Raw genomic sequence first — 21,140 nt, 5'->3', positions numbered from 1 at the left:
CATATGGGATGAAAGGATTAACTTAATTATAAAAGTCATATGTCAGGCCTCAGGATTTATATACTATAAATAAAAATAGATATCTGCATCTCCTTACACAATCAATATTGTGGGTTTTATCACTTCAATATTCCTGTGATTGATCCCCTCACTGCAAGAAACATATGAACCTTATCTTTCTGATCTACCAATCCAACATAAACCTGGAGTTTTTTTTTTTTTTTTTTTAATTTCCTTTAGATTCTGTCTTTCTAAGTTACCCACAATCTTCTTCACAGCCGCAGACGAGTTGGATAATAGCACATAAGGAGTTGCATTTGCAAGCTCTATCTCTCCAAAGTTAAACACAATGGACACAATCACATTCATGAAAATTAATGTGGTGATGGAATTCACCAAGATTTCATATTTGACAATGATTGAAGAATTGCTAAGTGGCTACACAATCAAATGTGACTTGGGCTTCGTGACTTCACATGCTTAACCCAACTAAGTAGCAACCTCATATTTTGAAGTTATGATTCTATAAACAATATAATTTGTTCATATAACAAGTGATTTCTTTATGGATGTTACATATTCAGAGTAACAACAGGATAAGAAAAATAAATTTCACATCACATATTGTTACATAAAGTTCAATATTTAAATACAAAAAGGAAAGTGTCGGATGACAAGTGTTGTTATTGATGACAAGCATGGAAGAGACCAAAGCATGTTAATTTATTGGCAAGGACTCGCTGGCCAAAAGGCAAGTGTCGGATGTGTCAAATTCAAATCAAAACCAGTACCTACAGAAAAGATAGCAAGGAAAATTAATTATATATCATCCATTGGAGTAAATTGCAGTGCGAAAGTAAAGAAAAGCCGAAAAACCTATAGGCAGCTGAGTGGCTACTATTCTTTACACAAGTTCCAGCTAATCCCATCCCACCCTTCCCATTCCCACTCATATAACACTAAAAATGCAAAAGAAATAAAGAGTAACGCAACCCACTAAAATCATGGAGCAGAAATCTAAAAGCCCAATGTGCCGAATGATTAAAAGTATTATGAAAGATATAAAAATCAAAAACACAAAATAATGGCCATACCTAAATACCTAAAGCTCAGTGTCTTAATGATAGACACATTCAGCTGTCGTCTGATTCTGATGATGAATTCAAATCTTATTTTGTATTCTGGATACTCAACAACATAAAACAGAACATTAATTCTTAACCGCAAAAGTAGGAGTAAGAAATGGAACTAGGAACCTGAAGTTTGTTGATATGTACCTCTTTAGTGAAAATTGTTCTAATAGTAGTATTAAGGTCACCATCCCAATGATCTTCTGATTCTTCATTACTCCATCCATATAGGCATCGCACCTCAATGTGGCTTGTTGTGGTTAAGTTTCCATGACAGAAAGTCTCCATCATGGGACAGTCTTTCAAATGTACCTTTTGTAATGATGGAAACTTGAAGTTGTAACTTCCCTGGCAAAAGCTTTTGAGCCACGGTAAGTATTTCAATGTCAATTCCTCCAATTTCATAAAAGCAATCTCGCCCAGTGGTTCATCACTCTCATTATTGCTTCCATAAACTTCCTCTAGCTCATCACATTCACTTATCATTAAAATGCGGAGATTTGGTAAGTTTGCGATTGTTGATGGCATTATAATATTTACTAGTCCATGACACCTGGACACATGCAATTCATCTAAAGAATGAAACTGAACAGAGGATGGGACTATGGTCATCATATCATGACACTTCCGTACTTCAAGATAAACAACCATCATTTCACAAGTACTATCACTTTCTTCCACAATATTCTCTATGGTACACAAGCCTATTTCAAGAACTTGGAGCTGCCGAAGCACTTTAGCCACGTAGATGGGAAAGACATACTGGCTTTCACAGAGATAAATGACAATTTTCGTCAGGTTTGGAAAGAAATCTGGAGTCACTTGATTAGGCCATATGGACTTCAAATTATTGTTGTTTCTGATATCTAGCGTCTCCCAGTCATCATATAGATACTGCAATATATATTCCAATTAAATACACAAGTGCCATATGAAATTCGAAAGTTGATTTTTTTTTTTTTTTTACCGCACAGGAGAAATTTTGTTTCAAAGTAATGAAATAGTATAGAATTTAAGTCGTATACACTTCTGAATTCTCTAAAATGAAATCCTAAATATGAGCAATGATTTTTTATTTTAAATATAAAATAAGCAACAAAATAATAAAAAATGAAATTGTTATCAGTATAATAATGTTTTTTTTATGTTTTTTATATTTTAATGATCAAATACAAAATATTTACTTACATATATAATATTATTTTTTTAATAAAAAAAGAAGTTATAAGCTGTTACTCCTACTGATATCACATATAAGAAAATTTCAAATAATTTTATCTCATTAATATTATCATCTTTACAATATCATTTAATTAATTGAGGTTTTTATTCAAATAACTCGTTTTTATTTCTAATACTAAGTTTCAATAAAAGGTAAATTGAAAAAAAAAATTAACTTTTAGGTAAGATTTGTGTAATGAAATATGGTTCATTAACTTTCTTAAATCAAGTAGTATGTACCACTTTTAACTAAAGCTATAAAGTCATATAGGACTTTTAATTTCATTAATTAAGCATGTAACGCAGAGCATAAAATTCTTAACCTCAAAGGGTTGGAATATGAATTGGAGTTAAGAACCTGAAATTTGGTTGATGTGTACCTTTTTAGTGAAAACTGTTCTAACAGTAGTATTAAGGTCGCCATACCAATGATCTTCAATCCTACACCAATTATCTCTACTCAATCTATATTCCACCTTTGTGAGGCTTGGTGTGGTTATGTTTCCCTGACAAAAAGTGTCCATCACTGGACATTCTTCAATACTTACAATTTGTAGTGATGGAAACCTGAAATCGTAACTTCCCTGGCAAAAGCTTGTGAGCCTCGGTAAGTATTTCAATGTCAATTCCTCCAATTTCCTAAAAGCAATCTCGCCCAATGGTGCATCATCACTCTCATTATTGCTTCCATAAATTTCCTCTAGCTCATCACATTCACTTATCCTTAAAATGCGGAGGTTTGGTAAACTTGTGGTTGTTGATGGCCTTATAATATTGACCAGTGTATGACAACTGGACACAATCAATTTATCTAAACACTGAAATAGCACAAAGGATGGAATTATGGTCTTCATGCCTGGACACTTCTCTACAGTTATTTTTTCAAGGTAAACATGGGTCATATCACAAGTAATATCACTTTTTTCAAAAATATTCTTTATGCCACATGATCTTATTTCAAGAAATTGGTGCTGCCGAAGCTCTTTAGCCGCGGATACGGGAAAGACAAAATCCATGCTTTCACAGTCATAAATGTTAATCTTCAGATTGTGATGGAAGGAATTTGGAGGCTCTTGATTAGGCCGTATTGATTTCCAATCATTCATGATGCTGATTTCCACTGTCTCCGAGTTTGGAAATTGATCCTACAGAGTATATTTCAAATTAATACACAAGTGTCACATGAAACTCGGAAGTCGACTGTTTTTTATAAATTTGTTTCAAAAGTATTGAAATGTTGTAGAATTTGAAATAATTCTTACTTAGTAGGGTAAGCCGTTAACTTTTTCAAATTCTCCAAAATGAAATTGTAAATATGAACAATGTTTTTTTAAAATATAAAACATGAAACATATTAACTTTCATATATGAATAAAAAATTATAAGTCATAACTGTTATGTACGACTTTTATCAACCTTGTAAATTCATAATATGAATTTTAATTTCATTAATTTATTATATTAAAAAATTTTATTTGAATATAATATAAAAGTCGTGAATCAAGTAAGGCTAACGGTTTCTATTTTCTCTATAAAAAAATAAAGTCTCTATCGTGATAAATAATATAATTTTGATCATATTATATTATATTTATTAATTATATGAGTCCTCATTCATTTAATTTATTTTACATAATGTAATAATTTTACCTAGTTGTATTAAATTAATTAATTTTATGAGTTTCCATTTATTTAATTCTTTTTTTTTTAAAATATAATAATTTATCTAATTTTATTAAATTAATTATTGTTACTAGTCTCCATTAATTTAATTTATTTTACACAATTTTTTAAAGGAAATTTAACACAACGTTATAAATTTATTAAATTACATTCGGTTATTATGTTCATATAATAATTTATTTTCGTTCTGATTTAGTCACATAATTTGTATTAGTCATACATATTGAGCATTTAATATTATATTTTGGATTTTGTATTTTTTTTTTCTGGATAGTAATAAAATAAACAAAACCAAGAAACTGAGGAAAGATATGGAATTGCGGATTTCGATAGACAATGAGAAGGTAACAAAAAGGTCAAGTATAGAGGCATGAATGATAGAAAATTTGGTAGTTTTACAAGACCTAGAAGGAAGAGATAATCCAAGAGATATAGCCCTGACCAAGTGCTCGTTTTGGGTCCGTATCTATGACATGCCTCTAGGGTATTGATTTGAAGAGATGGCCAAAAGAATTGGTAATTGGATTAGAAGGTTTTTGATGTGGGATGAAGGTGACGGGTGGTCAGGGCCAAAAGAATTGGTAATTGGATTAGAAGGTCTTACAGTTAAATCACATTACTTTAAAGGTTACGGGTGGAGGATCTTAGGAGAAACTCAAAACTATTATTGTTTACGGATTTCCTAAATCTGAGAAGAAACATAAAAGTTGGCCATTGACTGAGAGTAAAAAAAAAACTCTGGGGGATGAAGCTTGGCTATGTATAGGTGACTTGAATAAGGTGTTATGCCCTGAAGATAAGAAAGGGGGAGCAATGGGAATTTTCACAACATGAGATTATTCCAGAATCTCATTCAAAATTGTGGTTTCCATGACTCGGGTTATGAGGGCTATAGATTCACATGGTCCAACAAGAAAAATGATCCTTATACAGCGGAGGAATGGTTGGACAGATCTCTTGTTAACTCAGTTTGGAGAATAATATGGAAGGATGCAACTGTTTGTACATTAATTGGCAAGAAAGAATCTGATCACAATCTGATCCGCTTTGATTTCTGCAGGCAAATTGGCAGTAAGGAGCGGAGTAACAAAATGGAAAAAACTATACAAATTAATTTGAGAAGGTTTGGCTAAATGAAAGTGAGGGATGTGTAGCCATAACAAGGGATTCTTGGATCCCAGGAGATGCAAATCTTACTAATCTAACAAGAACTATCATGAATCTAGTGGAATGGGGAGAAAAAGACTGAAAAACACTTTGAACACATCCTGACAGGATTAAAAAAAAACATGGAAGAAAGCTACAATAGTTAATTATAACAGAAGACAATCAGAAGAGGTCATGTAGATGATTTCAAGAACCAAAAAGGAGTTGGATGATATTCTAAAGCTTGAGGAGGAAATTTGGGAGCAAAAAAGGAGACAAAAAACAATGAGTTTTTCCATAAAAAAAGGCTTTCCATAGGAGTTCAACAAACAAGATGAAGAATATGAACAATGATATGGAGTCATGTGTTATGATGAGGAAAGTATTCAAAAGGTGTTATCCATTATTTTTAAGGTCTTTACCAATCCTCCATTCCTTTAAATCTGGACACAAAAACCTGTAGAAGATGAGGTGGGAATAGAAGAAATGGATAGTTAGATAGTAAAAGAGATCAGTCACCTCTCTTAATCCCTTTCAACATTGAAAAACTCTCATTCCTCTCTATCTTATTTTCCCCTTCAATTGCTCTTGTGCTTTGAGTCCCTCCTTCTCACTAGTTGATAATGGTGAGAATCACGCAATAGAAGCTTCATTTTTTGAAATCTAGATATCTCATTGCGTAACTGAGCTCTTGAATGGATATTTTGTTAGAACCTAGTTTAAGTTTGTGCTAAGGTTGATCTAGGTTATATTAGCCACTCTTGAATCATAAGCTAAAAAAGATCCCAAAGATTCACCAAGTTCATCCTTGCAATTTTCTTCTTCAAAAGCTTGGAAACCCTAAGGAATTGTTTGGGTAAAAGAAGTTTTAATTATGTAGTTTGTTGTTTGTGTTGAGTTCTTGGTGTTGATTTTGTGACTTTGAGTTGTTAAATGTTGAATGTTTAAGTTGAGTTGGTAGAATTGGGTGTGATATGGAATTGGGGGTTGGGTTGCTTTATTTTAAGCCCATTTGATATCACCATTCGCCAACATCCTAAAGTCCTCATCAATTTCTAGCAAAACAAAAGATGGTCCCATTGGGGTAGCTCTTGTTGTTGAGTTAAGTATGTGTCTCCTATATTGGTCACTAGACCCATATAGGTCTATTTAATTTGTTCACTATATCCATATCTTCAGTTTATAAGACAAATTAAAATTAGTGAAATGTTTACCTTGATCCCCTCTATTATCCAACACTTTTTTTGGTATTTATTATCCAACATTGTGTGTGGTATAATACGTTTTCTAGTCGTACTAGCAAAAGACATATTTGGACGCACCTTACTCCCATATTTGTTGGTCATCCCCTTTTCATCCAAACCGTCACTTTGTTCTTTGCATGTGTCAAATATTTCTCTTTCCAAATTCTTTTCATAAACTTCAGGATATCAACCATGATTTTTCTATTGCCAATAGATATCTTGAACATCTTGAAAGTGGACAGATTCAAACCTTTCATCCTTCTTATCCTTCTTATCCTTCTTCCCTGGGATGTATGATAATTGTTGTTCACACTTACAGTTTCATTCTAAATTCATAGCAATTATTTCACTTTCTTCTTATTTATTGCTATGTGTTGGCTCCATTTAGTTTGGATTTACTTATTATTAGGAGTAATTTTTATTTAGTTAATTCCAGTAAATTTTATTAGGTTTTTTATGTGTTTTTGAAGTGTAAGAAAAGCTGAAGTTTCAAATTTGAAGACAACTCGCTCAGTGAGCATCTGCTGGATTAGAGAGTAGACCCGGTTGGTTATCTGTTAGCTAAGCAAGCATCAACTCTTTCAACAAGTAGATCTACTAGCTAAGTGACCATCAAACCTCATTGCCAAAGGAATAATTGAATTTAATTGTAATTTTCTTAGCTAGTAGTTCTTGCTAAAGGAATAATTGAATAATTGAATTTAATTGTAATTTGCATCAATCTAAGTATAAACAAAGTCTTTGTGGATTCAACATTCGAATTTCCGAGTACTTTACTATTTGTGACAAATTTGATACACTTGCGAAACGGTTAACATAAAGATGGAAGGGGATTGTAGGATGGAGACTAGGATGAAAGATGGGATGGAAGGGTAAACGGATGGTGATGATGGATGGGGAGGGTTGGGTGGAGGGAAGACGAGTTAAGGGAGGATTCGTCATTGTCACTTCTCATGAAAAGAAACCAAAGAATGACTAGTCTCAAAATTTTAACATTGAACATTTGAGTAGAATAAAAAATATATCCTTTCATTTGAGTCCACTAACCAAAAATTTGATACACAAAATATTATGTGTGTGCATGTGAGTATGCTTGTCTATTTCATAGGTCTTCTTTCTTATTTGAATAATCTTCTCTCATGTAGTCAACTTTACTCTCCTAACATGCATGTGATATATCTTATGATGTTTTTAACAATGATGGAACCTTTTAATGAACTATAACTAAATATCAAAAATCAATTACAAATATATATTTTTATCTTCAAAACTCAAATATGCTCCTAACATGTGTATGATATAACATTGTATGTGTTTAACATAATTTCTTATCTCTTTTAATTTATCGTTTTTAATATCTTTAATTCTAATTTAAATTTGAATGTTTTTTAAAAATAAACTATCAACTATCAAAATAATAATATATCATAATGTAAATTATTTATCATAAATATAGTATATAATTTATATGTTAAATAATATTTATTATAATATAAATTTGATTTGTGTAAAAATAAATATTTATTTCAAAATTACTAATTTAGTAATTTTGAATTAAAATAACAATTGGTAAAAAAGTCTCAAAAGTCACACTGCAACTATATAATTATAATGTTTACCTCTTGGACGAATATGGCTTTCAACATTTGACAACAGTAAATAGTAAGATATTGTAGTTTGACCAATCCTCTTCCCATCCAGGATGCGAATAAACTTGTTAAACTATTACATCTGCCAACTATTAAATGTGTCAAGTTTTGAAAGCAAGAATGAAGTGGAAGTTTATCATCCCATATCTTGCAAATATCCATGTCATACAACTCCAATGTTTCAAGTTTAGGGGTCACCACCTATGAAAATATACAATATTATAAATCAAAAATGACAATGACAGAGGTATTTTGTTAGGGCATCTCCACAATATATAGGGAAAATAGAAAATTATATCTACAAACACATTGAAATTTAAGATTATAGATTACGATTAAAGTATATATACAATATTTTGTTAAATGAAAATACTGAGAAAATACTTACAAAGTTAAATATTTAAGTAGCAAAAATGAATTCAAATATTGAAGCCGTTGTAAGTTATGACCTTACCTGTTGATTAAACAGTGCTAGAGGAATTCCTTGAATGGATGGATCACCCATATCGACTGTAAGAGGCAAACAGAAACTCTGAAGCCTAGTTAATTCAACTAATGCGAGAGAACGCAATTCAGGTAGAACAATCTCAAGAAGCTCTTTCTCATCCTCATGTTCTTCCATAGCAATGATCTCTTTCATACATCTGCAATTATTAATTTCCATCTCATGAAGTTGAGAAAGGTTTCTTGCGAGGGAATACAAAAGTAAATTATCCAATCCATGACAATTTCTAACTTTAATAACTTCAAGCTTTGCAAAAGACAGTGTTGGAATTGGACCATGACATATTTCTTCCATTGTATATAGATTGTAAAGAAGCAAAGACTTCAAATTGGGGAATGCGGATGAATGGGGATTCCTTAACCTTCTTGAGTTAATGATGTGCAACAATTCATCACTACCATGAATATGCAGATGCTTTAATTGAGGAAAACCTTCCACATCCAAATCATACAGCAAATCCTTAACCCCTTTTAATTCAGCAAGCCTCAAGTCCTCAACTGTGGTCAACGACGATATGCTCGTCCACGAAGAGCCCGTGAGCTTAAGCGTTCTTGAGGGTCCTAGAGCTTCACCATACCAATTTTGAGACCGACCCCATTCTGAAATATTACCAATCAATATGTTGTATGTTTCGAGCTTTGCAGGGAACTGGAAGCCCCTTGACAAAACCGAAGTATCTTTGATTGATATCTCCAAAGTTGTCAAATTATGCAAATTCTGTAACTCACTTAAACTAGCGTTCTTGCTTTCACTTCTGCTTCCTTCAACTTCCCATTCAATACTATTGCAACCCCCCATGTACAATTCTTCTAAGCACGTCAAATTTGATGTAAGATTTGTAGGAATGACTCTTAGTTCATAGCAGTCTGTTAAATTTAGCAAACGAAGATGAGTCAGATGTGTTATTTCTTCTGGGAGCTCTTCAATACTAGACTTCTCCAAGGAAAGAATTTCTAAATTTGAGAGTTTTGCCACCATCCTTATGTCTCCCAATTTACATCTTCTTAGATTCAATGAGCGAAGCTTAATCAAGAGATTGAGAGAAGGGGGTAGGAAAGGGGTGAAGGACATTTCATATAAACTCAAAGTCATCACTTCTTTCATCATCCCAGAGAATAAGTTATCAGCTTGGACTTCAGTCAAAGAAGACTGAAATCTAATATAATGACACTTGCCAAACTGATCTGCATAGGTGGGATAGGTCGGATCGATCGGAGGAGACTTAGATGCAATTGATTTAGCCACGTCACGTACAACATCATGCATTCCAACCCAATCAAGTTCACCTTCAAGCAATAATGAAGAGGCCCTAAGCTCATTTATTAATGTGTAATGTGTGTCTCTTGCCTCCATCAATTTGTCCACGCCACCATAAAAGCCCAACCCCCAACAACATCTAAACAAATCTTCAGTGAGGATATGATTTAGTCCAAATGAACCAATGAATAAGAATAGTGACTTCAATTCCTCTGTATCTAAAAAATCATAACTTAACTTCAAAGCAGGGTAGACATTATTCTCCAACTCTTTATGCTTAAATTCCTTTAGTTGTTTTAGGGCAACCCTCCAAGCATGGACTTCCTTTTTTCTCAAACCCTTTGCCACGGCTGTGATCAAAAGAGGCAAACCAGCACAACATTTTGCCACTTCTTCTGCAATTGGTTTTATACTAACTTCATTAACAACATTACCTGCTATTTTCTGGAACAAATTCCAACTATCTTCCTCCAGTAAAGCTGTAAGATTAAAATCTTTTTGAGTGTCCATCTTTATCAGCACTTCACGTTCTCTGGAAGTTATTACCAATTTGCAACCATTGTGTTCATCACCAAAAGGAATTCCCACTTCTGTCAAATCAAGTTCACTCCAAATGTCATCAAGAATAATGAGAACATTGTTCTGTGCTTTTATCCTTCGACGCAATTCTCCCATTCTTCCTACTTTTGTCGTGTGTTCAAGATTTTTACCACATATAGCTACAACAATTTGGTCTTGGACATTTTCCACATTTGGAGAACTGGTTATGGTCGCAATAGCCACAGCACCAAACGAGCCATCATTCTTCACTTGCCAAGCTAACTCATTCACAAGAGTTGTTTTACCCACGCCACCCATCCCATGCACCCCAATCATGTACATTTTAGGATCCTTAAGAATTTCCTTAATCTCACTCAGCATTGATGTTCTGGACTCCAGTGCTTCATAACCTCTAGAAAATGGTGTAATTGTGAGATCAGGGGCATCACGGTAAGAAATTGTATCAAATTTTCCTTTCTCTATGACATCTGAAATCTCTTTTGTAATTTTTTCAAAACTCTTGCTCAGCTGACATCTTGTCCACAGATAGGGACAATAATGTCCCAGACACCATCTAGTTCCTTCAACATCAATAACTTTATTTGCCGCAGCAACCATTTCATTTGCTTTCTTCAGCCAGTTCTGTACAATATTTTCAATCTTGTCTCCATGCCTTTCAGCCTCAACAACCCGGTGTTGCACACCGTCTTGAGTATCCTTCAGAGTTTGAGCCTCGGTTATAAGCTTTTCAAGGTTTTCATCGTAGGAGGATATGTACCCAATTTGACCCTTAATAAATGTAATCACATAATTAGCAATTTCAGAAACACCCGGTACATGAGCTATCGCATCCATCGCCAGCCCCTTGTACTATCTGTGAATTATAACGGAAGACAACGAACATAAGCAATAAATAGTTAATTATATTAAAATGCTATTGTATTGCTCTCAAATTCATAAATTCATTCAATACGCTAATTTTTCTTGTATAATAGTCTATTAGAGATATAGACAGAGTTTAAAAGTTGGTCATTTAAATATTTAATTAAGCTAAATAGAAGATCATCCTTTGACCTTTATGTTAATTCAAACTTTATATTATTCAAATAAAACAATGACATTTATAAAGTTTGTAACTTATTGAAGTTAAGGTGAAGGAATTATCATTTAGATTTATTAAAGTTGTTCATAACACTGATCACCATAATATCATTCATTATGAAAATAGGGGTATATTAAATATTTAAAGAATTTAATAGTCATGACAAATTAAAATAATTTTATACTAAACTAATAAAATATCGTTATTATTATGATTTTCAAGGAAGTTATTATAAATATCAACAAATTTATCATATATATATATATATGTTAATTTATAATTGAATACTAATTTACATTATAATACATAACTTATTTTCTCTTGTTTGAAACTTTCTTCCTCATTTGTTTACTGTTTATGAAAGTACCTTTGAAAGCTTGTCTGTCGAAGGAGTATTGGTAACGCTTTATCTAATACTCTTTTTAATACTTTATCTATTATTAATTAAGTTTTTATTAAAAATCACAAATTTTAATATATCTAACTAACTTTTAAACCAAAAGAGTCTCATTAAATGAAAAATAAAATTATCAAAATTTGTGGTTTTCAATAAAATTTAGCTATTACTTATTAGTGAAAAAAAGATAATATTAAAGAAAGTATTGCTAGCCTTCTTTGTAGAATAAAATATTAATAAGGAGTTAATTTGCATTTGCAATTAAAAGTAAAAAGAAATTAAAACAACAAGAGATCAAATACTAAAGAAAGGATGTCACAGGGTTAAATAGAATGTTTTTAAAATGGAATGGTCATTTGAATCGATAAAGATATTGGTTCAAAACTTAACTATTTAAGCCTAATTGAACCATTATCAACTGGTTATAATTATATTATATTTTTATTCTAGTCACCGTGGGCCACCACCTTGGGGCCTTTGATTTCCAGTCACCCTGGCTACGACCTACAATGTTGGGGCCAAACTTAGACTGCTAGCTCCTAGCATCCACTATAGAACCCCTCAAGCGTTTAGGATGTTCATCATCACACTATGGGGGGCAAGAGTTGATCTACTAGTTGTTCCACCATAAATTACATATTCACAATGAGTATGCACTGATTCATTATAAGATTTTGTTGATGTTACCTAACTTCACCCTTTAATTCAATTTTAGGACTCTACCCCATTTTCACAATGTTTGGGTAAGAGCTGGTCTGCTAGGGTTTTCTAGTTTCATAAATTCACTTTTCATTTCAGAAATTGCTTGCAATACACTCTGCTTGGGGTTATGTCGGGGAAGAACTGCATTACTACTTGGTTTTAGCTGTAGACAAGCTTTTCATTTTTATTAGACTCTCTTGCCTTGCCACTGATGCTTAGACACTATACCTGTGTCTCTTTTTCCACCAAAAATTGTATCAATTGTGTGAAGAGCGAGATGTGAAGACCGAGACCTTTGCCAACCTTATCTCTCCTCTTCTCTACAAGAAAAGGTATGTCTTTGAATTTGATGTTGCACTTTTCTATTAAACTTGTTGTATATGGTCACTGATAGACAATGTTTTTTTTTTTTTAACTAAAAAAATGCGCTGAAAGTGCAGTCCTGTGCCATATATATACAACGTTTATTCGGATAAAAAATATTGTCTATTGGAAAAATACAGACGGTAAATAAATAAATTTGGTGTAGCCATTACACACATGAGATTTATGAAAAATATTTGATAGACACTCAATGTGTTATCCAATTCCTAGAGAGAGAATAAAAAAAGAAAAAAAAATATATACCATAGGATTTATGATATAATATGTAAAGAGAGATAGAGTACAATAAAAGATGTTGATAAAATATTTAAAATATAAAAAGTCATTTATGTAAAAATACTTGAAATTTATCTATTTTCACGCAAAAAAAAGGCTTAAATAGAGCGTGAATGCATACTTATTTCATGCAATGAACTATTAATCAAGTAACAGATAAGCAAATGAGATCCTTGAAAGACAATGAATACTGATTTTTAACGAATAGAAATGACCATTGATAATAAAAAAAATATTAAATATCAGACAAATTTATTTAACAACACACAAAAGATAGTTGTGCAAATAATGTGATTACCTGATAATATAACTTTGATTGGTGGTAGCTAATGTGAAATAGGCAACAACATACACCTTCCTTTCTCGCTCCCTATCCGACAAAAACATTATCGATGCAATTCAATTGATTTTAAACAAGCATATATACAAGGGAAAATTAATTATTAAATTAGTGTGTCCTCTACTCTACCTAACAATGAAAAATACTTTAAAAAATAAAGCATAGAAGTCTACGTTTTTTTTTTATCATTTTATTACTTATCTTAATTAAAACAACAAATTTAAATAAATAAAAAAAAACAAAACCACCAACACGGTGGCTTATATCTTAAGGGCCTTATTAATCAATGTCCTTAAGGTATTGATTAAGGAGTTAACATGAAAAAATATTTATTATAAATATCATAAGAGAGTGTAAAAAAAAGTCATAAACAAAGTAATTTTACATATCTTAATAAAAAAAAATTCTCCTTTAATTCCTTAACCAATACTCTAAGGACACACTAGTTAGCATCGTTAGCATTTACCATATCTCAATAGGCCAAATAGATTCGTATCTCACCCAGGGATCTGAATAGGTCAAACTAGACTAAATAGGCTTGACTTATTTTATAAAACTAAGGTCTAAGTTTGACTTATTATTTATCATAAATTTTTTGTATGTTTGACTAATCTTTTTAAAAGTTTAACCTGAACTATATTATCCTATTTAAAAGTCTATCATTTACTAACTTAATTTTAAATTGACTAATGACCTTTTGAAAAATAATATATGGTAAAAACATCATCCCTTCCATTGTTATCTAAATTTAGTTTTTAAAAGAATAAAAACCTAAAATATTAATGAAAGAGACAATAAAAAATATGCTTAAAAAAGTATGACAACTCGTGTGATAAGACTGACATAAAAAAACAAAAAAAAATATATAATACATTTGAAAAACTAACGTAAAAGCTATATATATGATACGACACAATTATGTGATTATAAGGATAAATCAAATTTATATATATATATATATATATATATATATATATATATAATTATGGATACTATAAATTAATTAATCATAATTATTGGTGTAATATGAATTTTTTTTATTATATAAATAAATAAGCTGATGTATTAGGCCTAATAATTTTTTTATTAAGTCTAAGTCTAACATATTTAAATAAATAAGCCTTTAAAAAACTCAAGTCTAATATTTTTACTAAACATATCATATCAGACTTGAAATAGATCAAATCATAAGTCTTTATTTAATATATGACGTATTGTCATCCCTAATCTCATCATGTAAAATTCACATAATAACCCAGCCAAGCAAGAGAACACACAAAACTCGTAGAGAAACAGAAACAACAAAATTAACCAGCAACATCTTTCACCCAAAAAAGAAACTTTCACGTAAACAACAAGAAGAAGCTAGCTAATCTTATTTGCCTATTGAAGCTTTGGAGGCACAGATTCAGAAAGCACGTACGAAAGAAAAACTACCTCTAGACTCAAGTATGCTTATGCTGCTTCACTTTGTATTGGTCTCTGGATCAGAGATGCTGCTCAAGTTTCTCTCTCTATATATACTAGCTCCCTTGTCATTTAACTCCTTCCTAGTGTTTCAGGTCAAACTTAGTAAAATACTAGTATATAATACTAGTTGTCTTCCTTCCCCACTCATATCTACCGCCCTTTTGTCTTCTACTTTTATTTTATTGGCAGCCTTGCTAGCATGAGGAAGCTGAAATATACGGCAACTCTTTCATTGGTGCATATAGTTTTTTTTTTTCCTTCTTCTGTTCAACCGTAGTGATGTGTTTTGAAACTAATCAATAAACCCTTGCAACTAGTGCCCCTAAAAAAATGTTATTTTACGATATAAATAATCTAATTCTTCAACTCCAACTTATCGTTTGAGTTTATTTAACATTGTGAAGAAATATTTTTCTTTATGCTAACTAGGGGTGAGTGCCTCTCTAAATTTTTTAATAAAATAGAAGCAGGGAGGAAGAAAAATGTTCACAGGTTAAAAGAATAGTGAACATTACAATAGTTTGAAAGAGAATATTGGAAGTTTAAGCACTGGTTCAGGGACAAAATTGTCCAATGAATTATATACACCACACATGGATATTTCCTCTATTATCAGGATAGATATTTGATTTGCGTGTTATTCGATGGGTATGGTGTTAGAACTGGATGATCCATTCATCCGCTTTGGTTTTGATGAATAACAATGATGTAAATTTATAATTACTAATGATTTACATGTAAGAGTACAAGACTCATTTAGAAAGGATATTATTCAAGATCAATCCACTATTAGAATCTTGAAGAGCTCGCCTTATTTTGAAAGATTCACACCTCCACACCTCAATGCGCCATGAAGATTGACAATGATAAAATATTGAATGTGTTGGTCCTAAAGAAGATCTTCTCTTCCAACAGTTATAGAAGACAACTCATTTCAACGTTAAAAAAAAGAAGATAAAAATGAAGCGAAAAACAAACTAGAAGTGAAAAGTGGACAAGTCAAGAATTCAAAGAGAAACTAAAGGATATCATTTTGAGAGAAACATTGGGCTTAGAGAGTTTATTCTTTGCCTAGCAAAGTTTTGTTCTGAGATAAACATTTTCTTTGTAAATAGAGTGTGTGAATGTTAGAATCTCTGATTCTATTTCAAATGGTTGTTTGAGAAAGCCAAAATTGACTTAGTGATAAAATAATACTTGAATGTTCTTAGATGTAGGGGGAGTTTAAAGGTTGTGTCATTAGTGGCCTACAAAATACTTATAAGTTAGAAGTGATACGATAAAATACTTATTATAATCAAGTTTGATTAGTAGAATCCTTTACTAACTAGTAAATGCGAACTTGATGTGCTCAGGTTGAGTGAATCGATGTAAAATTGAGTGTCTCTACTACTCTTTTTTAGCTTGTCATAGTATTTTTATGGCATATTATTGACACATCTTTGCAAACAAGTTTGTTTAAACTACTGTCTAATATTCATTGGGCGACAATCCTTTACTACTTGCAAAAATATTACTTGTCATTAGACGATAGTCCTTGTGAACTATTTTGTTTATAAATCACTTCCATTGCGAAAAGATCCAAAAAAGTTATCTAACGTACTATTCAATCCTCCTTCTAGTGTGATTTATTATATTTCATATGGTGTGTTGGTGCTATTGATTTGAGAGAAACCATGGATAGAGCTCAAGATCCTCTTCTTCAAAGACCTAGCTTGAGGGAAAGTCGTAAGGTAAGGGAATCTTGCCTCTATGATTTGTACTATGTTGTATGTAATTAAGTGGAACCTTTTATAGTGTTATTTTTTGTGTTGATTGTGTAAAATGCATTGTCATTGGGAATGTAATAAGTGCACATAAATATTTCTATTACCCTTGAGAATATGGTGGGTGCATAGAAATATTCTTGTGTCATTAGGGATACAGTGGATGCATAGAAACACTCATTTGCCATTAGCATACGACAGGTGCATAGCTTATGTACAAACATATGAGTAGACACGAAAGTTGAGGGTCTATAGTGTCCCTTAACCTAATGATGGAGGTCTTCATGGTGACTAACAGGAATAGGCCTATAGAATAAACGAGTGGGCGAATCCCTTTGAAATGTAAGGTCTTGTAAACCTACAGAAGTAAGCCATTGCACACATTAACTTGTATTCAATAAAACAACACTTCCTTTGTAAGGTCAAGCCAAGACTCCCTGAATGGTTAGAGAGAATGACTATGTTATGGGATAGGGCTCATGGGGAACCACTCATATTATGTTGAAACTCCATGGAGTAGAATCAAGGTTGGTCCTAACATTTTATGGGCCCTAGAAGATATAATAGATATAAGATCTAGTTGAGGTGGCGATGCCACATTTGTTTTGTCTATCATGAGACTTTCCTTTAACATATGAAATAGCCCTTTCTGCTTTTGCATGGCTCTCTTCCTTTGTCGGCATTATTTCTAGCTTCTAGTTGGAAGCCAATACCCCATCAACTAACTCTTTTTTTTTTTGTGTAATTCAGGAACAATTACTCATTTTGCACTGTTGATCTAGATCTTCATGTCCTAGCATCCTTCACATCCCCTTTACTCATTATTGTTATCTTTAAGATGGTAACACCTTGTCTAACATTGACCTTGGCTACATGCCTTTCATTAGGCAACCTTCTTTGCTCATCTCCATAGCTTCTTCTAGGGAAGATGTCAAATTCAAACAAATTCTTGTTGCTTTGGTGATGGTAGCCTAAGCGTCAAACACACAAATTTCCTAGATGACCGAGGTTCCTCCTTCATTTTTCCCTTGCAGCTATGCAGTGATATTTCTAACTATGATGGTTGAATGCTCTAACTTTGAAAGCAGTACATTACATTTACTCTTCATTCACTTGAGTCATTCTAACAAATCAATGACTAACTCGTTAGTCGATTGTTTAGTATTCATCATATAAGCTACTGACATGTCTGGTTAAGGTTTATAAAATCTATCATGGAAACATAGTTTCATGTTGGCCTAGCTATTAATTTGGCAGCAAGCTTGAATACCAAGTGAATGTTGTGCTAGTGAACGACAAAGGAAATAGTTATAGCCAGTACGATTTACCATCATTTTGACAAGCTTCCCTACATTGAGCCGTGGAATAGCTAATGTGCTCCATGGTGGATTTCTCATCTTCGCCTAAGAAGGTTGCAAATTTCAAGATTTTCTATCCTCTTGGAAAATGGACTACCTTGTCAATCAATTAAGGGTAAGCTTTTATGTACACCGGGCTGTCAACTAGCTTCAACTGCACCTCAAAATTCTTACAAATTGCATTTGCTATCATACTAGCATCTATGGTTTGAGGGACAGTCGCTCTCACCTCAGTCCAAGTAGGTATGGGGTTCTCTGTCATAGTGGAGTGTTGTTTACCAGCCATTTGTGGCATTGTCATGTTTTGGGGCGACATATTGAATGGCATCTGTGTTGTTTGCCCTTAGTCATTGGCTGGTGATGTCCCGTATATTGATTGTTTGGATCCCCCCATATATAACCTCTGCCCATATACCCTAATGATGATTGAAACATTGGTAAGGGAGTTGTTGAGGGTAATGGTGGTAGTCTAATAGAACCTAAGACATTAGGTGGATGCTTAGCCATTTATGTTGTACCAAATTGTATTGGAGGAGGTCCAAATGCTTCAATACCTATCACAAGTGTAGTGACTAGAGGCTGACAAAGTTGATTTCTGGGTGTAGAATTAGTCGTTGCCTCTAATTGACCATGATGGTGGTCCTCTTCTCGAGCTTTCTGGAATTCGTTCAAAACCATAGGTTTCATAATATCACCTAACTTCCTAGAGAGTTGTTGCATGATATCATGGATCCCATGTCTATTTTCTGGCAGACAATAGAAAGGACAAGTGTTGCCATCTCTAGCACTAGCTCTATAGTGTTTGGAAACTCTCCATAACTATCTACATAGTCTTCCAGGATAAATCTGGATGATTAGCATTGGTTGTCGTGCATACCATAGGGGTATTAAAGATTGCAAATGTGGAAGCTACCAATGTAGCCCCAACTCTTGATTGGACAGCGACACTATGGCTTGAAGATTGTTTAGTGGGTGGTTTCATTTTCTGTTTCTCTGATCGTAATTGCATACTCCAAGGATGGTCTACTAGATGAGTTGGATACCTCAGCGGTGTAACTAGGGTCCCACCGAGTGTGCCAATTTTATGTTGGTGTGAAATTCACTTAGTCGTGGTGACGACTAAGCACCAAGCGATGATTCCCTTTAATCGATTAACCCAAGAAAGGGACTATGTTCCTTGGTTGGATTCGTGGTCCATTCCAACGACCATTCTTGTAGCTGATAAACTACTTTTTGGCTACTCTTATGTAAAGGAGAGTGATAAACGACTAAAAGCAATAAAGAACTTTAATGAATAAGTGAAATAAGAAAAATAAAGCAAATAATTGGTAGAAAACTGACTAGGTTTTTGTATATTGATATCTGTGTTTTCTATAATGTGATAAGCCCTATTTACAATGATCAACTAACAATTACATTAGTTGAAGCACTATAAAAAAATCCCTACAATCTATAGGATTACGGCCATCATCCCTTCAACCACTTCCTTGTCTGTTAAGCTGACTTCCACATTCTCTAAAACAGTTTGCACATTATTCAAAGCTTTATGCCCTAGTCATTTTATAACTTTACCCCACTTTGTCCACGTCAACTACCTCTATCAACTTATCTGTGTTAGTCATTTTCAATTAGCAACTATCGTTTCAATGACTAACTTTTTAGGTATTAACAAAATTTAATAAATAGTTTATGCATTTTCACCAAAAATAAAAATTATTTTGTTCCTTTCCATGAATTTTGTTGTGTGGCCATGAATGTCCTTAGAACATTGGTTAAGAAACTAAAAAAATAAAGTATTTGTGTTAAAATTATAAGATGAAAAGCATAAAAAAATCATGGGCAACATAATTTTACGTATCCTAATAAAAAATTTCTCCTTTTACTTGCTTAAATAATGTATTAAGGACACTAGTTAGCATTTGCATATGCTATTGAAGGACTGCAACAACACTTGAAATTGATTGCAGCTTTCTGGTCTAGAATTTGTAGGTGATTGAGTGTTATACTTTTTAGGGAAAATTGTGTTTTAGATATGCAAGTGGTATCATATTATTGGATGGTCTTTTAATTAATAAGTGGTTTTTGGGATCTAAATACATGGAACAAGGGATTTCACTTTGTCATTTATCTTGCTCTTATTCGACAAGTGGCCTCAATAACTTAAGAGGGGGGGTGAATTAAGTCTTACAAAATTTCCCACTAACAAATTTTAATTCCCTTTTAAATGATATATGATAGGCTCAGAATGCAGAAGAAGAAACAATCAATTTAACAATGTTCTTTTAAATGTGCAAGACAAAGTAAACTACAGTAAAATAACTGAGATTAGGGAAGAGAGAAATGCAAACTCAATTTATACTGGTTCGGCCACTTCCCATGCCTACGTCCATTCCTCAAGAAACCTTATTGAGATTTTCCACTATCTCTGTAAATCCTTTACAAACTTTGAACACATCTTGGGATCCCTCACCCTTGTGTTCAAGATTCTCACAATTCAAGAGACAAACAGTCTCTTGATTACAACTGAGTTTATGATATCAATAGAAAGATTTCTCACCTTTAGAGTAGATGATACAAATTGAAGTTCTTAGAAGAATTCTCAATAGATTTGCAAGTGTTTGGCCAAGAGTTGTTTAGAGAGCATTTGACAATTAAGTTCTCTTATCTTGCTTTTCGAAGTCAGACACACATATATATAGGCCCATTGTGCCTTTTCAAAATGATTTGAAGAGATGTGTCTTTTTAAAAAGTTTTTCTGAAATTTTTAAATTTCAAATTTCAAATTTCAAACTTTCTGAAAAAAAAATTTAAAATAATTTTACTAGTGAAAAAATGTCTTTTTCATAAAATGTTAAAAATATTCTAAAACCTTTTTATAATCAATTTAAAAACTATATTGTAAGGTTAAACTTTTGCAATCACTAAGAGACTCTTTTAACAAAGATAGACTAAGATTTAATTTTCTTCTTG

The 21,140-nt window shown here is 32.5% G+C and overlaps 1 protein-coding gene across 3 annotated transcripts; it reads right to left on the bottom strand.

The window, feature by feature from the left end:
- Positions 1 to 340: 340 nt before the first annotated feature.
- On the bottom strand, positions 341 to 15,158 carry LOC114388637 (probable disease resistance protein At4g27220). Of its 3 annotated transcripts, XM_028349231.1 has the most exons (9): positions 15,014 to 15,139; positions 13,535 to 13,606; positions 12,805 to 12,896; positions 8,528 to 11,249; positions 8,044 to 8,274; positions 2,732 to 3,496; positions 1,278 to 2,024; positions 1,095 to 1,181; positions 341 to 791 (listed from the first exon to the last, which is right to left on the bottom strand). In XM_028349231.1, exons 4-8 carry the CDS (start codon positions 11,228 to 11,230, stop codon positions 1,170 to 1,172), a joined length of 4,458 nt encoding a protein of 1,485 aa, XP_028205032.1. In that variant the 5' UTR covers positions 11,231 to 11,249; positions 12,805 to 12,896; positions 13,535 to 13,606; positions 15,014 to 15,139; the 3' UTR covers positions 341 to 791; positions 1,095 to 1,169. The 3 variants fall into 3 exon arrangements, with proteins under 3 accessions (XP_028205032.1, XP_028205031.1, XP_028205033.1); XM_028349230.1 differs by lacking the exon at positions 12,805 to 12,896; XM_028349232.1 differs by lacking the exons at positions 341 to 791; positions 1,095 to 1,181; positions 12,805 to 12,896 and having other exon boundaries at positions 1,885 to 2,024; positions 2,710 to 3,496; positions 15,014 to 15,158.
- Positions 15,159 to 21,140: the final 5,982 nt, after the last annotated feature.

The sequence above is a fragment of the Glycine soja genome, chromosome 15 (assembly GCF_004193775.1).
Source record: "Glycine soja cultivar W05 chromosome 15, ASM419377v2, whole genome shotgun sequence".
In the NCBI taxonomy this organism is placed as follows: domain Eukaryota; kingdom Viridiplantae; phylum Streptophyta; class Magnoliopsida; order Fabales; family Fabaceae; genus Glycine; species Glycine soja.
Note: the sequence above shows the minus strand (reverse complement) of the source record. Positions and strands in the feature narration are given on the sequence as shown.

Excerpts from the sequence above, each read along its gene's own strand:
- LOC114388637 (XM_028349231.1), bottom strand. The coding sequence starts at position 11,230 with ATGGATGCGATAGCTCATGTACCGGGTGTTTCTGAAATTGCTAATTAT. Across the intron at positions 8,275-8,527 it reads TAGCACTGTTTAATCAACAG|GTGGTGACCCCTAAACTTGA; the intron begins GTAAGGTCATAA and ends ATATTTTCATAG. Across the intron at positions 3,497-8,043 it reads AAGCCATATTCGTCCAAGAG|GATCAATTTCCAAACTCGGA; the intron begins GTAAACATTATA and ends TATACTCTGTAG.